Source organism: Halichoerus grypus, chromosome 12, assembly GCF_964656455.1.
Source record: "Halichoerus grypus chromosome 12, mHalGry1.hap1.1, whole genome shotgun sequence".
NCBI lineage: Eukaryota > Metazoa > Chordata > Mammalia > Carnivora > Phocidae > Halichoerus > Halichoerus grypus.
Genome location: NC_135723.1, coordinates 17,532,709 through 17,550,424, shown reverse-complemented (window position 1 = coordinate 17,550,424; position 17,716 = coordinate 17,532,709). Strand labels below are relative to the sequence as shown.

General features: G+C 43.0%; 1 protein-coding gene across 1 annotated transcript in view; it reads right to left on the bottom strand.

Moving 5' to 3' along the window:
* Positions 1–17,450, bottom strand: part of LAMB4 (laminin subunit beta 4) — a 116,713-nt gene extending 99,263 nt beyond the window's left edge. Inside the window, exons 1-4 of the mRNA XM_078059872.1 lie at positions 17,317–17,450; positions 2,551–2,653; positions 2,127–2,229; positions 1,218–1,322 (exon numbers count right to left, since the gene is read on the bottom strand). Coding sequence (XP_077915998.1) covers positions 1,218–1,322; positions 2,127–2,229; positions 2,551–2,653; positions 17,317–17,450 — 445 coding nt within the window. The remainder of the gene's footprint in view (positions 1–1,217; positions 1,323–2,126; positions 2,230–2,550; positions 2,654–17,316) is intronic.
* Between the last annotated feature and the right edge of the window lie 266 nt (positions 17,451–17,716).

The following is a 17,716-nucleotide window of genomic DNA, read 5'->3' as shown; positions in this document are numbered from 1 at the left end:
GACGTTCTCCCCATTTCCATTGGTCTTTGCTTTCCAGAGCCCCAGTGTGAATCTAGAGGTGTCTTTAAACCTGAAAGTTTACATACTGTAAGAGGAGGCACTTGGGAGATCAATGGGCCTATAGATGTAACCACCCATCCACACTCCTAATTTTGTTTTCATATCACAGCTGGAAGAAACTCTAAAGGAGCTCATCCATTCCCAGTCTTTGTCTCCACTTAGAACTGATTTAGAACTTTGTTTAGGGAAACAATCCTGAACCCACATCCTGTGAACGATTTACAGCTTTCAGGTCAGAAGAACTGGTCTGGGGCCGCAGCATCCACACATGGGGTTCTACAGGGCCCAGAGGCATGATGGGTAGAAAATGGGCTGAGGTCCCCAGCTTCCTGTCCTCCAGCCAAGTAGTGGGAGTGGTCCCAAAGGAAGGCCAACATTGGGGTTTTAAATTCTTTAATTCAGCTATCTCTGAAATCCCTGAGGCCCAGGCTATGAAGACGTGAGTTAATTCTGGTGAATTCAGGCTACTAAAAATATTCTCCTTGAAATGTCCAATAAAATGTGGCAAAGGGGCTTCAATCATCCCCCATTTTCTTACTTCTCTATGTCACTTTGCAGTGGTTCCTGGCATCCTGTTACCAATTCATTCCTTCTATCTCACCTCACTCAATTCTACCTCCTGATGTAGAATCTCCTTCCTTCTCAGCGAAGGTAGATTATGGCTGATCCCTGTGATTACATTGGAAAGGCTGAGGCCCAGATCAGCTTTCCTGCTTTCACGAGCGCAGTGGGTTCTCAGGATTGGTTTGCCCAGCAGAGAACCCTAGGTCTAGGGACATTTGTGGCTGTCACATTGGAGAGGAGGATCTACTGACATCTAGTGAGCAGAGGCCAGGGATAGTGCTAGAGAGTCTCCTACAACACACAGGGCAGCCCCATCCCCCTAAGTAAGAATTATCTCGCCCCAAATATCAATAGTGCCCTGAGTCAGGGCCTTGTCTCCTCACCCTTCATTCCCATAAGCTCCTCAGCTCTGGTCCTGCTCCCAGTTTTCTGTTTCCCATTTGAGATAATCTAAGTCCCAAGCTAGATGAGTGTTAGAGTATGCAGTCTGGCAACTTTTACAAAATCTGTTTTCTGAAATCACCCAGTCACTGTAAAAACGCACGGCTGTACATAGAGCACGTTTTCGGGTGCGGTGGTCATCCCCCCCATACCTTCCTTCAGCAGGCTTTCCATTTCATCAGTGCTGCTTTTCTGGTTGGTGTACCAGACCTGACCTTTGCGAAGCTTCACAGAGGCCACATGCAATTTCTTTCTTGCTAAATTCATTGGTGAGTTTAAGTGATATTTGTAAAAGTAATAGGGATGAAGAAACATACTATCACCCCTTATTTGGACAAAGAGCATGTAAATATGTTTACAAAGGCCCTGGATGCATTTTGGTGATGGTTTAGGGAATGCCGCTAGAGGACCCTGGGCTCAAACTACATTAAGTGTCGCAATAAAGAGTAAAGTATGTGAAACTGACAATAACTAATTTCCCAGCATTGCTAATCGATTTTAATTTACTGACCACCACCATTACCTCATCTGCCCTCACTGGAAGGTTGTGCTCAAGGTGACAGCTCGTCGAAGAGTTTCTTCTTTTTTGTCAAAATGATGTGGAGGCAACAGATGGAGACATGGGGGGGATTTAGTGTCGAGCTGCCCAGCAGTGTCCCAACACTGTCCTAGGTAGACCCACGGGTACAAACAGCGTGTGGGAAACAGCCTCTCTGCAGGCTTCCTTCTGCAAGTTGTACAGTAATCTCTAACACGGGGGATCATTATAATCCACATTATTTATACTAGCCCTTAATTCTTTTTCTGGCACACTTCAAATGGGTTATTTTACACATTTTAAAATGACAGTTCTCATAGAAATCTTATGTTTAACTTTCCCTTATCTGTGTAACACATGTTTTTTTTTCTCCCACATTACTTCAGGAATCATCAGATATTTCAACTGTGTTGCCTTAAATTGCATTGCAGTGAGGAATGCAGAACATGAAGCTATAAATCTCACTTTCCCTTAAATTACAGCAGACACCGTGCTCTCCTTAAAACTCACCACTTATACATACCTAAGATATTAACAATATATTTTGAAGATATGGCTAGTTCTACAGAATTGGGACGTTTCCCAACTGTCCCAAGTTGTATCACTGTGGGAAAGTAAGTATTCACCTATTACACAATTTATAAATTGTGCAGCTCAACATTGCATCATTCGAAGCTTTCTTTAAGGAACAGAAAAGCTCAGGTCACTGGCTGCACCCCACTGGCCACTGAGCACCAATTTTTGCCATTGGATATTGTACTGTGTACATGTCTTGTGTATACATGTTATCTGATTATCCTTCTGTGACAGTAATGCGTATACTCCATGCTCTGATATATTATCCCCTACGCTGGCTCCCCTCATACACAACAAATTCTGAATTTGCTGATAGCTTCACTTAATCCAAAAACTGCCAACATGTCAGGGAGAGAGAAGACGAGACTTACCGGGATTTGCGAGGCTGTGCTGAGAGGCGCAGGCTGCAAACAGGGCGTGTAAAGGCACACCTGAAAGTGAGAGTTTAAGTAGAAAACCTCTCCCCCGAGGCACCTAGGGGGAGGGGAAAAAAGATGAGTGATGTTCCCGAACCTGCCATAAAAGGTGATGGGTGAAGCTACTTGCCTTGGGTTTTGATGTACACATGCGCATGCGCACACACACACACCCCCCCTTGTATACAGAGGCAAAGAGCTCTATTTTACAGCAAATGTTCTTCATTATGTGCCAGACTTCTGAAAGCAAAAGCTGGGAGGAGTTGAGATCAGGGTCACAACAACAAACTGCAATATTCCTACCAAATTTGTAACTAAGTTGCAGCTTCCCCTTAGCTGCTCCAGCCGTGTGAAACTAAGAGGGAAGACTCAAAGAATTAGAGGCTCACACTGTGCTCCCCCAAGCAACCGGGGTGCAGTGCTTTCTTGAGGAACCAACTGTCTGTGGGAGCAGCCCTGAGTTCCTTCGGATGGAAGCTGTAGGCACATTCAAACACTTGCCAGTAGGCATCCTTCCTACTTGCGATTGTAATGTGTTACAAAGTAAATCTCACCCTGGAGAAGAGTGGTGGATAAACGCCATGTTTTTATTATTCACTAACTTGTATAGTCTTTTGCTCCTGAGTTCTTGCCTTCAGATACCAGGCTTTTGGTGCTTCGGAGAAAAGAAACTGTGTCTAATGAAACTAACAGAGAAAGAGCAAGACAGTCTGCAGCATACTTCGGCTCCTAGAATTTGAGTAGTAAAGGTATTCTCTACAAATGCACCATTAAGACAAAATTAACTAACCCATTTCACTGATTTATATTGACATCTGTCCAAGAGAAGACATGGCAGAGAAGATCAGTCTTTCCACATTCACTCAGCCTTGAAAATCTCTGTTTTTACCTTTACCCAGATACTTTGGTAGCACATGCTCTGCTATGGAAGTTCTGGAAATACTATCAAGTACCTCCCAGGTTGGGAGTGATTGGCTTTTTGCTCCATTATTTAATTAGATCTGACTATGTCAGTAAGTTATTAACCAAACGATGTTTATGTTGTCATATACCAAAAAGATAAAACAAAATATTCTTGTCTTCTACCTTCCCCTTTAAATGTTGATGTTTCCTCTGGGCTTTATCACCTGAGAAATCTCTGTGTATTCCTGAGGCAAATTCATTCAGATAGTTTCATGGCTTAAACCACTTCTTTATCTCCAACCCCACCTACTTCCTGAGCTTTGGCTCCATGCTCCCAACTGCCTACCAACACCTCTTTCTGGATGACTCACCAGCACCTCAAACATAAGACATTCACAGTTGAACTCTTGTGTTGTTGGAACTTCTCCCTCTTCCTCATCCTCATACCTTCTCAGTTAATGGCATCTTTATCCAGTCATTTGTCCAAGCCAGGAACCTCAGCTGTGCTTAATTCCATGCCCCCTCCTTCCATTGTCCTGAGACATAAAATCACACTCTCGGAGCACAGCCTCCCTAAACACTTGATGGGGTCCAGTGACAGACAGGGACGTGGTCTTCCGCTGCTTCCCCCAAAGTTCCTATGGTTTCCTCTCAGCACAAGCGTGGCTGGTGGTCAGTCACAGTGTTAGTGACTCCCCTTGGGCCTTGGCTGGCTGGCCCTGGGACACTGTCCTGTCCTTTCAGAGGGTGATTGCGGGGCTCACACTGGGTCTCAGAGCATCACCAATGGGAGGATTTAAAGGCTCCGACCTCACGGTGCTTCCTTCTGGTTCCTGTCCATTTGGAACAGTCCCTGCATCCAGTTTACCACCCCCCCCATTGTCAGTCAGTGGGTCAGACCTTTCACTGGCTTTACTCCTAAGATCCCTTCTAGTATGGTGCAGGAAAGTGGGGGTGCTGGGGGGAAGAAGGCTAAATATTACTGACTGGACTGTTTCATTTTGCTTACAAAGACCAAATTCAACATCTCGTGGCCAAGTCCTGAGGACCAAAACAGAGTTATGTCTCCCTCAGTTACTCAAAGCAGAACATTCTACAACATTACATTTTTGGTTTGACGTTTAACTTAGCTCTAACCAAGATGAGAGTGGCCAAATAATATTATGAAGGAAATCTCTCCCAAATGCTGGTCAGCTGTTTTTCTCCACTTATTCTTTCTTCTCTAGCCTTACATCAATGTATTCATTGGGGCTGTCGTCATTTCTCATAGTCTCTGTTGCCTAAATTTTATTTTTTTTAATTTATTTATTTAAAGAGAGAGCGCAGGCACACGCACGAGCTGGGGGGAGGGGCAGAGGGAGAGAGTCCCAAGCCGACTCCCCGCTGATACGGTGCCCCCGGGGGTGGTGCGGGGGGGCTCAATTTCAGGGCGCTGAATCAAGAGTCAGATACTCAACCGAATGAGCCACCCAGGTGCCCCACTGTTGCCCGAATTTTATCCTTGCTTCTTCTGAGCCATCATCCTCTTGTCACCAGAGAACACAGATTTAGACTTGGGGCTTCTTCGCTGACAATCCTTCACCGGCGGCCTGTCACTTACCGGATCCACGTTTCTCAGTGTGGCAGAACAAAACGGGGTTACAGTCTGGCCCCAACCCCGCTTGCGCACTGCCTGCCCGAGAGCTAGACTCTCTCCCTCTGTCCCTGGACACATCACGCACTCGTGTGACTCAGGCCTTGGCACGGGCCATTCCCTCCTATGTGACACCGTTCTCCCCTCTCCACTTTTCCTTTAGCTGCCATCTTTTGTAAAGCTTTTCTAGATTCCTCCAGAGAGAGCTGGCTGTTCTTGCTTCAGAAGTACAACGATAGAGGGACAGGCTTGCCTTTGCAGTGAAATGTTGGTGGCGGCCTCCCCCTCATTACTCTGAGCAGGGGGATGTCAAGGACCACAGAGACGACCATCCTTATTGCTCTCCCTCTGACTCGGTGGCTGGGCTGCTCCTGTTTCCCTTGCCTGGAAGCCAGTGGCTCAGTTCCAGCAGGTAAACTCCTGTGTACCCTCTGATCTTCATTATCACCAGACTCACGGTCCAGTGCTCAAGGGCCTGGCGCTGGGTATTCTCATGCCCACAAGGGGGCAGCACTTCCGAAGTGCCATGCAGACTTCCCTTCCTCCTATGTTGGCCCATTCTGCAGGACTGGGCTTCTGTCGAGGGTCCCTTTCTTTCTGGTAGGTAGCCTGGATCAGTATCAGGAGGCTAGCATTTTTTCTTCTTCTTTGGGGTGGGCCCCCCTTCCCGTCAGCCTCCACCTATGACTCTGCCACCGTGGACAGATCCTCAGTATTGGAAGCCTCGTGGATTCTCCACTGCCGGGCCTTGCCTCATCTCCACACTGGATGACCATTACCAGAATTTGGAGGAATCTGGCCTATTCCTCTGCCCCCTAATCTAGTCCTGGAGTATGGACTGATTCTCCTTAAGAAGCTGCTCTCTCAGGGGTGCCTGGGTGGCTCAAGCAGTTAAGCATCTGACTCTTGATTTTGGCTCAGGTCATGATCTCAGGGTCATGAGATCGAGCCCTGCGTTGGGCTCCATGCTCAGTGGAGAGTCTGCTGGAGATTCTCTCTCTCCTTCTCCCTCTGCCCTTTGCCCCACTCACACACGTGAGCTCTCTCTCTCAAATAAATAAATCTTTATTAAAAAAGAAGCTGCTCTCTTACTCTTAACTGTAGAGGACAAACTGATGGTTACCAGAGGGGAGGTGGCTGGGTGGGGGTGGGGGTGGTGGGGTATGGGTTAAACAGGTGATGGGAATTAAGGAGTATATTGTGATGATCACCAGGTGTTGTATGTTAAGTGTTGAATCACTATATTGTACACCTGAAACTAATAGTACACTGTATGTTAACTAACTAGAGTTTAAAACTTAAAGAAAAAGAAGCTGCTCTCTTGGGACGCCTGGGTGGCTCAGTCGGTTAAGCGTCTGCCTTCGGCTCAGGTCATGATCCCAGGGTCCTGGGATCGAGTCCCGCATCGGGCTCCCTGCTCCGCGGGGAGCCTGCTTCTCCCTCTGCCTCTGTCTCTCTCTCTCTCTGTCTCTCATGAATAAATAAATAAAATCTTTAAAAAAAAAAAAAAAAAAGAAGCTGCTCTCTTGGCCAGTTTTTGTAGCTGAGAGAGCCTGTCACCTACCCCTCCCCTCCCCCACCATGATGAATTCACTTGGGCATGATCTTCCACCCCTCAAGTGTTTTGGCCAAGAATTTAAACCATATCACACTGTATTCCCAAATGCCAAGCTGAGTGCAGTGCACACAGTAGGCGCTTGCTTTTTGAATGAGGTGCCATTAAGTTGAAGAAACTGCTAACAAAATTATATGGAGAAATCTTTATATCAGAAAAATCGAAATCCCTGGATTTAGGTTTGGAATTTATATTCTAAAATTTGGGGCCATGTGATTTGAACTGCTTTCCATTGGCTTTTCAACAGGCATGATAAGTTAGCTGAGTGGATGGCACAGAAAAGTCATCAAAGAGAATTTGCAGGGAGTAAAACATTCAAAGCAAGAGAACGACAATTTTCTCTACTGTCTAGTAATTTAGAATGGAGGGAAAATTCTTCTTCCTGCCCTCATAAGGCCCTGCGGTAATTTAAATCAACTGTTATTTCTCTTATCAATCATGGTTTGCTCTTTCCACAAAATGTAATTCTCTTTTGTTTCATTTTTTTTTCTTCCCCATCTCTTAGACTTCCTTTGTTTCCCTCTCTTAGCGTTCTCCTTTCCTCTGAAGCCAATCTGAATTGCCAAGGATAAGGCAGGAATATCTCGTTCCCTGTTTTGTTTATTCATTTTTTCTGGCTCATGCTTCTGTAGTCATTTTCAGGCAGCTTGATACTTATCAGCTGTAAAATGTGCTGGACTAGAGGGGCTTGTTTCTTAGAAATGAAGGAGCCAAACCCACCCCAATCTACTTCCAGGGGATCAGGTGTAATACTTTCTTTTTGGTTCTCAATGCTCTGTCAAATCCCGACTGACGAGGGACCATCTTAAGTGTCAACATCTTCTGTTTGCCTTGTGATTGGCCAAGTATAACCATTGCAGGAATTGCAGATGTAAGTGGCTCAGGATGCCATGGCTATTCTGTTCTCCTACAAAGATCTATAGGGTAAAAATGAAACTAAGGCAGAATCTTAAATTTTACTCACCTGCCCATATATTAAGGCATCTGGGACACATCTCCTCTGAAGTGTCAGCTGGGTATGTTTGCTAGTTGCTTCCAAAGACATATTTCAGATTCCTACAAGCTCGTGGAAGGAGATGACTGCGAATTGAGCAACAATTGATATTAATTTTTTATACAATATCAACTAGTGAGAGAATAGATTCAACAAACTTTCCTCCAATATTAATTTTATAGACCTTTAAACGCTTTTAGAAGTGTTTTACCAAGGTTTCTTACTTGTTATTTAATTCTGTGTTTCTATTTACTGCTGTATTTTAAATCAATGCCCTTTGTTTTTAATGTATTCCCTATAGTCCAAATTATCTGTTCACTTCAGACGCCCTGGAAAGCAACCCCTAGAAGACTAGAATCATGTCGTTTCCATGGCAGGACTAAGCACAGAGGAAGTTTGCAGTCAGGAGCTGAAGAAAAAAATGGCTTTCGGTGACACACTAGAACAGATAGATTTAACAGATATATTCAAACATTCCATCCTAAAACAGCAGACTATACATTCTTTTCAAGTGCACACAGAACATTCTTCAGAATAGGTCACATAGTAGCCCACAAAACCAGCCTCAACAAATTCAAGAAGATCAAAGTCATACCATGTATCTTTTCTGACCACAACACTATGATCACAAGAAAAAATCTGGAAAGACTACAAATATGTAAAGGTTAAATAACATGCTACTAAACAATGAATGGGTCAACCAGGAAATAAAAAGAAGAAATTAAAAAGTACATGGAAACAAATGAAAATGAAAACAGAATGGTCCAAAACCTTTGGGATGCAGCAAAAGCAGTTCTAAGAGGGAAATTTATAGCAATGCCTACCTCAAAAAGAAAAATCTCAAATAAACAACCTAACTTTACACCTAAAGGAGTTAGGAAAAGAACAACAGACAAAATCTAAAACCAGCAGAAGGAAGGAAATAGTAAAAATTGGATATAGAAACTAAAAAACAAAAACCAACGAAACAAACAAGAATAATAGAACAGATTAATGAAACTAGGAGCTGGTTCTTTGAAAAAAATCAACAAATTTTATAAACTTCTGGCTGCCACACTCATCAAGGAAAAAAGAGAAAGGACTCAAACAAATAAAGTCACAAATAAGAGAGGAGAAATAACAACCAAGACCACAGAAATACAAAAAATTATAAGAATATTATGGAAAACTATATGCCAGCAAATTGGACAACCTAGAAGAAATGGATAAATTCCTAGAAACATATAAAGTACCATAACTGAAACAGGAAGAAATAGAAAATTTGAACAGACCAATAACCAGCAAAAACATTGACTCAGTAATCAAAGAACTCCCAACAAGCAAAAGTCCATGATCAGATGGCTTCACAGGCAAAGTTTACCAACCATTTAAAGAAGAATATCTATTCTTCTCAAACTATTCCAAAAAATAAAAACGGAAGGAAAACTTCCAAATTCATTCAAGAGGCCAGCATTATGCTGATTGCAAAACCAAAGACTCCACTAAAAAAGGAGAACTGCAGGCCAATATTCCTGATGAACATAGATGCACAAATCCTCAATAAAATACTAGGAAACTGAATTCAACAATACATTAAAAAAATCATTCACCACGATCAAGTGGGATTTATTCCTGGGTTTCAAGTATGGTTCAATATTCACAAATCAATCAATGTTATACATCACATCAATGAGAGAAAGGATAAGAACCATATAGATGCAGAAAAAGCATTTGACAAAGTACAACATCCATTCATGATAAAAACCCTCAACAAAGTAGGTTTGGAGGGAACATACTTTAACATAATAAAGGCCATATATGAAAAACTCACAGCTAGCTAGGATGTGGGGATCCTCGTCCTCAATGGGGAAAAACTGAGAGCTTTTCCCTAAGGTCAGGAACAAGATGAAGATGTCCATTCTCACCACTTCTATTCAATGTAGTACTGGAAATCCTTCGCATAGCAATCAGACAACAAAAAGAAATGCATCCAAGTTGGCAAGGAAAAAGTAAAACTTTCACTCTTTGCAGATGACATGATACAATATATAGAAAACCCAAAAGATTTCATCAAAAAACTGCTAGAACTGATAAACGAATTTAGTAAAGTTACACGATTAATGTGCAGAAACCTGTTGCATTTCTATATACCAATAATGAAGCAGCAGAAAGAGAAATTAAGAAAATGTGGTGCCTGGGTGACTCAGTTGAGCATCCAACTCTTGATTTCAGCTCAGGTCATGATCTCAGGGTCTTGGGACTGAGCTGTGCATTGGGCTTCATGCTCAGCACAGAGTCTGCTTGAGGATTCTCTCTCCTCTCCCTCTGTCCCTCCTCCTGATCACATGTACTCTCTCTCTCTAAAATAAATAAACAAATCTTAAAAAAAAAAGAAATTAAGAAAACAATCCCATTTACAATTGCATCAAAAATAATAAGATACCAGGAACAAACCTAACCAAAAAGGTAAAAGACTTGTACTCTGAAAATTATAAAACACTGATCAAAGAAATTGAAAATAACACAAAGAAGTAGAAAGACATCCCATGCTCATGGATTGGAAGAATGAATGTTGTTAAAATGTCTATACAACCCAAAGCAATCCACACATTTAATGCAATCACTATCAAAATACCAACAGCATTTTTCATAGAACTACAACAAACAGTTCTAAAATTTGTATGGAACCACAAAGACCCCAAATAGCCAAAGCAATCTTGAAAAAGAAAAGCAAAGTTTGAGGCATCACAATTCTAGACTTAAAGTTATATTACAAAACTGTAATAATCAAAACAGTATGCTACTGGCACAAAAACAGACACATAGTGGCGCCTGGGTGGCTCAGTCAGTTAAGCGTCTGCCTTCGGCTCAGGTCAGGATCCCAGGGTCCTGGGATTGAGCCCCACATCAGGCTCCCTGCTCAGCAGGAAGCCTGCTTCTCCCTCTCCCACTTCCTCTGCTGTGTTCCCTCTCTTGCTGTGTCTCTCTCTGTCAAATAAATAAATAAAATCTTAAAAAAAACCAGACACATAGATCAATAGAACGCAATAGAAAACCCAGAAATAAACTCACTACTATATGGCCAATTAATCTTTGACAAAGCATGAAAGAATATCCAATGGGAAAAGGACAGTATCCTTAACAAATGGTGTTGAGAAAACTGGACAGCCACATGCAGAAGAAAGATGGGCGGCGCCTGGGTGGCTCAGTAGGTTGAGCGACTGATTCTTGGTTTTGGCTCAGGTTGTGATTTCAGGGTCCTGAGACTGAGCCCCACATTGGGCTCTGCACTCAGCATGGAGTCTGCTTGGGATTCTCTCTCCCTCTTCCTCTGCCCCTGCCTCTGCTCTCTCTCTCAAATAAATAAATCTTTAAAAAAAGAAAGAAGAAAGAAAGAGAGAGAGAAAGAAAGAAAGAAAGAGAAAGAGAGAGAGAAAGAAAGAGAGAGAAAGAAAGAGAGAAAAAGAAAGAAAGAAGTAAGAAAGAAAGAAAGAAAGAAAGAAAGAAAGAAAGGGGACCACTTTCTTACACCATACACAAAAATAAATTCAAAATGGACTGAAGACCTAAATGTGAGACCTGAAACCGTAAAAATCCTAGAAGAGAACACAGGCAGTAACTCCTTTGACTCATCGATGGGACTTTTTCCTAGATATGTCTCCTGAGGCAAGGGAAACAAAAGCAAAAATACACAATTGGGACTGCATCAAAATAAAAAGCTTCTTCTTCTTCTTCTTCTTCTTTTTTTCTTTTTTTTGAGAGAGAGCCTGTGCGAGTGGAGGGGGAGGGGTAGAGTGAGAGGAAGAGAATCTTAAGCAGGCTCCATGGTCAGTGTGGAGCCCGATGAGGGGCTCAATCTCACAACCCTGAGATCATGACCTGAGCAGAAATCAAGAGTTGGATGCTTAACCTATTGAGCCATCCAGGTGCCGCCAAAATAAAAGCTTCTGCACAGGGAAGGAAACAATCAACAAAACTAAAAAGCATCATACAGAATGGAAGAAGGTATTTGTAAATGACATATTTGATAAAGGGCTAGTATCCAAAATATATAAAGAATTTATATAACTCAACACCAAAAAACAAATAATCCAATTAAAAAACGGACAGAAGGGGCACCTGGATGGCTCAGTCTGTTAAGTGTCTGAGTCTTGATTTTGGGCTCACATCATGATCTCAGGGTCATGAGATCGAGCCCAGCGTAGGGCTCCCCACTGGGTGTAGAGCCTGCTTAAGATTCTCTCTCTCCCTCTCCTTCTGTCCCTCTCCTGCTGACATGCACATGCACATTCTCTCTCTAAAAAAAAAAGGAAAAGAAAGAAAAAAAATGGGCAGAAGACATGGACAGACATTTCTCCAGAGAAGACATCCAGATGACCAACAAACACGTGAAAAGATGTTCATCAACACTTACCATCAGGAAAATGCAAATGAGAACTACAATGAGATATCACCTCACACCTGTCAGAACGGCTAAAATCAACAACACAAGAAACAACAGGTGTTTCTTTCCATAGTTTGGCTATTGTGGACATTGCTGTCCATCGACAGATGAATGCATAAAGAAGATGTGGTATATATGTACAATGGAATATTATGCAGCCATCAAAAGGAATGAAATCTTGCCATTTGCAATGACGTGGATGGAACTGGAGGGTATTATATGCTGAGCGAAATAAGTCAATCAGAGAAAGATATGTATCACATGATCTCACTGATATGAGGGATTCTTAATCTCAGGAAACAAACTGAGACTTGCTGGAGTGGTGGAGGGTGGGAGGGATGGGGTGGCTGGGTGATAGACATTGGGGAGGGTATGTGCTATGGTGAGCGCTGTGAATTGTGTAAGACTGTTGAATCACAGACCTGTACCTCTGAAACAAATAATACATTATATGTTAAAAAAAAAAAGAAGAAGAAGATAGCAGGAAGGGAAAAATGAAGGGGGGGAATCGGAGTGGGAGATGAACCATGAGAGACTATGGACTCTGAGAAACAAACTGAGGGTTCTAGAGGGGAGGGGGGTGGGGGATGGGTTAGCCTGGTGATGGGTATTAAGGAGGGCACGTATTGAATGGAGCACTGGGTGTTATATGCAAACAATGAATCATGGAACACTACATCAAAAACTAATGATGTAATGTATGGTGATTAACACAACATAATAAAATAAAAGAAATTTTAAAAAATAAAAAAAAAAGAAACAACAGGTGTTGGCAAGGATGTGGAGAAAGGGGAAACCTCGTTCGTGCTCTGTTGGTGGGAATGCAAACTGGTGCAGCTACTGTGGAAAACAGTATGGATTTTCCTCAAGAAGTAAAAAATAGAACTACCCTACAATCCAGCAACTGTACTACCAGGTATTTATCCAAAGAATACAAAAACACTAAGTCAAAGGGATACCTGCACCCCTATATTTATAGAAACATTATGTATAATAGCCAAGATATGGAAGGAGTCCAAGTATCCATCAATTGATGAATGGATAAAGAAGAGGTGGTATATATATATACAATGGAATATTCTTTAATCATAAAAAGAATGAGATCTTGCCATTTGCAAGGACATGGATGGAGCTAGAGAGTATAATGGTAAGCGAAATCAGTCAGAGAAAGACAACTACCATATGATTTCACTTATATGTGGAATTTAAGAAACAAAACAAATGAGCAAAGGGAAAGAGAGAAAGAAACGAAGAAACAGACTCTTAACTATAGAGAATAAACTGATGGTTACCAGAGGGGAGGGGGGAAATAGGAGATGGGGATTAAGGTGTGCACTTGTCACGATGAGCACCAGGTGATATACAGAATTGTCAAACCACTATATTGTACACCTGGAACTAACATAACTGTTAACTAACGGGAGTTAAAATTAAAATTAAAAAAAAAAGAAAAAATAATTGGAAAAAATAAAGAATATAAAGGAAAAAGAAAAAGAAAAACAACTTTATTCATATGTGTTACGATTCACCCATTTAACATGTACAACTCATTGTTTTAAAATATATCACAAGGTTGTACAAACATCACCACAATCTAATTTTAGAATAGTTTGTCCCCACCACAAAGGGTACTCTATACCCACTAGCCATCAGCCCCCATTGTTCCTCTAACCCTCCCCTCAACCCCAAGCAACCACTAATCTACTTTCTATCTCCATAAATTTGCCTATTCTGGACCTTGTATGATAAATGGACTCATACAATAAAAAAAAAGATATGAGAGAAGCGAACATTTCATGGCTCTAGAACTGGGTATTTCCTTGGAAGGCAACCTGGGAAGAAATTCCTTGGTGCAACCTTATCTCAACCAGAATTGCTCGATGAGCCTTGTGGGGTGGTGGCCCACCAAAACTGTGGGGCTGAGCACCTACTCAGATGTGCCCTGACTCAAGATTTCACAAGGGCTCAGAAGTCTTCACTGGGCACAAGGAGGCCTGCACGCCCTGACAGGATGTGGGGAGGATTATCCAATCTCAGGAGATGTCAGACAGCTGATCAGCCTGTAATAAGATTCGGTGGATCTGAATGAAACTAAGACCACAATGCTTAATGGAGCTGACACACACTGCCAAAACTCCGAAAGGACAGATGGGTGTGGGCCTGCCTGCAAAGTCCTCAGGCCATGAGGAAACCGCAAAGCCCTCCCTGACAGGACTGATGTCAGCCCCCTGTGTTACCTCAGAGTGACCTCAGGCAGAGAGCCATGGGCACCTGGAGAGAAGATAGATTTACCCTTTGGTTTCTTTTATAACCAACTTTCCCCCCAGAGAAGATGAGAAGATCCTTAAGCCTGCAGGGGCCTGGGTCTGAGGTAATCCTGCTGACTCGCACCTCAGAATCTGCCCTGAAATTCTCCACTTACCAGACTGAGGTAGACGGAGCTCACAGGGCATTTGAGAGCGATTCACGGGACTCGAGTCCATTGAAGAGTTTTTATAATTCCTATCAGAATTTTAAAATGCATTCCCATACTTATAGGAAAATGTTGAAACATACCAAATTTTCAGTTGTTGGTCATCTGTGTAAAAGCTGTGTCGTTTCTATACAAAAGTTGTTAACACAGAGTCGTGGATAATTTTAGTTCTAACTCTTTGCCCTCCAAGAGAAGGCATCTAAAACTAGAGAGTTAAATGACTCGGCCAGTACCACACCCTGGTCCACAGCCCTCCTCCATTTTTCCCGCCCTAGCACTCATGGTGGACAGCCATGTTTCTTTTATTTCGTCCTTCGGGACGGGGGTTTTGTGGCACAGTGTCATGCTCGCATACTTTAAGGTTTCAGTGAGTCCACAGAAATGGGAGTGTTTTGTAGGAGGACAAGGAATACTGAATCATTTAATTTCTGCCACAACCCTGTGAGTATTACATTATTCCCATTTTGCAGATGGGGAAACTGAGGCACAAAGAAGTAACTTGCCAGCATTGCCTTTCATTCGTTGGAAATGAACTGCTCCAACAAGGCAGCAAGAGGAAGTAGAAGTAATGAGGGCCAGGTTGTTGAGGCCTATCATGGGTAAGTATCCTGACTATCCTGTGCCTTAAGCCTGAATGTCAAAGGCCAAAATGTTCTAAATTAAAGTCAGCCAGCTGTGGAACATTCTGGACCAAAAAAAAAAGAACCAATCGTCCCAGAGCACTTCCCTCCAATCACACTGCACTGCGCCAAGAAAAATTGTGAAATGAGGAGAAAGATTCCTATTGTCCCCAGTAGTACATCCTTTGTCTTTGAGCTAGTTTACAACTGAATACTGAGGGTAATGCAAATGACTTTTTGTCCATAGATAGGCAAACTGTGTCCTTATTGCTTATAGATATTGACCAATTGATTTCGGCACTTTTTCTTAAGATTTATTTATTTTAGAGAGAGAGAGTGAGCACATGTGAGTTGGGGGAGGGGCAGAGGGAGAGAATCTTCTAGCAGACTCCCCTTTGAGCGCAGAGCCCAAAGACCTGGACCCCGGGATCACAACCTGAGCTGAAGGCAGATGCTTAACCCACTGAGCCACCCAGGCGCCCTGATTTCAGCACTTCTGATGACTCATATATAAGTTTTTTAAAAGAAATTTTCCTTTGAACTGGTTGTCACTTCGTACTAGTTCCCTAATTAATGAATTAAATAAAATCTCTGGCACACGTTTGCTTCATATTTGTATGAGAGCCATCATTTTATTGTTTCAAAAAATTAATCTTAACAACACTTGTCGTTCCTGAATGCGCCTGCACCCCTCCCCAGGAGCGGTCTCCTCTTCATGTGATTGCTGTGTTCTCTTCTTCTGGGTCAGGGGTTGGCAATTCCCAGGCCACAGGCCCTGTCTGTCCCACCAGCTGCTTTTGGAATGGCCTACAAGTTTAGACGGGCTTTTACATTATTAAGATGAAAAAAAAACCTCAAAAGAATAATATATCAAAAGAAGAATAAAAGAAGAATTTGTGGAATGAGGCAATGAGACGGAATACACATTTTCATGTTCGTAAATAAAGCTTCAGGGAAACGGCCATGCTGACTTGTTTACACAGCGTCTGCGACTGCAGAGTCTCACCCAATGACAGAGTTCAGCAGCGGTGAAAGAAAACATACCACCCGCGAAACCAAAAATCGTTACTATCTGGCCCTTTCCAGAAAACCTATTGCTATGGTTAACAATGGATCTTTGAGTTCCTCCCAGATTCATATATTGAAATCTTAACCCCCCAAAATGATAGCATTAGGAGGCGGGGCTTTGGGGAGGTGTTTAGGTCAGGCATGCGATCAGTGATCATATTAGAGACCCCACAGAGGTCGCTGGCCCCTTCCACCACAGGAGGGCACAGAGGTCGGCAGTCTGCAGTCAGGAAGAGGGTTTTCACCAGAAGCCGACCATGCGGGCACCCTGATCTCAGACTTCCAGCTTCCAGAATTGTGAAAAATTAATTTGTTGTTTGTAAGTCACCCAGTCTCTGGTATTTTGTTACTGCAGCCCGAATGGACTAAGACACTCGTGGTCTATTTAATGTCCCTAAGGTCTCAGCATGTCCTCCAGGACCCTCCCTCACTCTCCGGTCTGGGTTGGCTTTCCCCCGGGGTGTGGATACAGCTACACTTGTGCTTAGACTCCCCTATGCCTTCACACCCAGCCTGTGAATCGCTTGAGGATATGGGCTGTGTCTTGTTTGCCCTTGCATACCCAGTGCCCAAGAGAGTGCCCGGCCCACAGTGGGCACTCAACATGTGTTGAATGAATGCTTCTCTCATCCTCTGAGCAAACGCATCTCAACATCACAGCATTCTGAGTAAGTCTTTAACAATCGGCTGTTAACCTGTTTTTATTTTTTATTTTGGGGGGGTTAAAGCAATAAGAACTAACCCATTTTTTAAATAAAATGACAGAAATCACTATGTCTTTAAACTGCCCTGAAGAGATATGACATAGCCAGGCAGCAGTGGAGGTAGAAGTAACGATGATGAGCCCGTCGTGGTCTCACAGGGGTGGCTGCGCTCCGTGAAGGTGGGATGTGGTGAGAGCACCGGCTGAAGAAGCTTTGGGGACCAGGCCAGCTTTGACCCACATCCCAAGTCGGGCAGGGTGAGGCAGATGGAACAGCTCCGCGTGGTACCTTTCTTGTTTTCCGCGTCTCCGCTTATCCGTGGGTTTCAAAGCCTCTCCTACTAGTCCTCCCATGTCCGTGAAGTCATTGGTGTTCTTCTGCTCTGTCCTTGCCACGTCAAGAAACTTCTCCCTCATGCCCATTGCATCCTCTACCACTCCATGTGTTTGAGCTAACCACGCCCTGGAGTCCAATATTCTGTTTTTTTTTCTGGCAGTTCTTTCCAATGCTCTGAATTTCCACTTTCAGAAGGCACTATGGGTGATAAGAGCCAAGGGGTCATGTTCAAGAATTAATTTGGAGTCAAGTCATTAAACAGCATAGGGAATGATGATATGGTTAGGAACACGGGTTTGCAGAAAACTCTAAGCCCTTCTAGGGAGCTAAGTATTACACCTGCTGCAAGTGT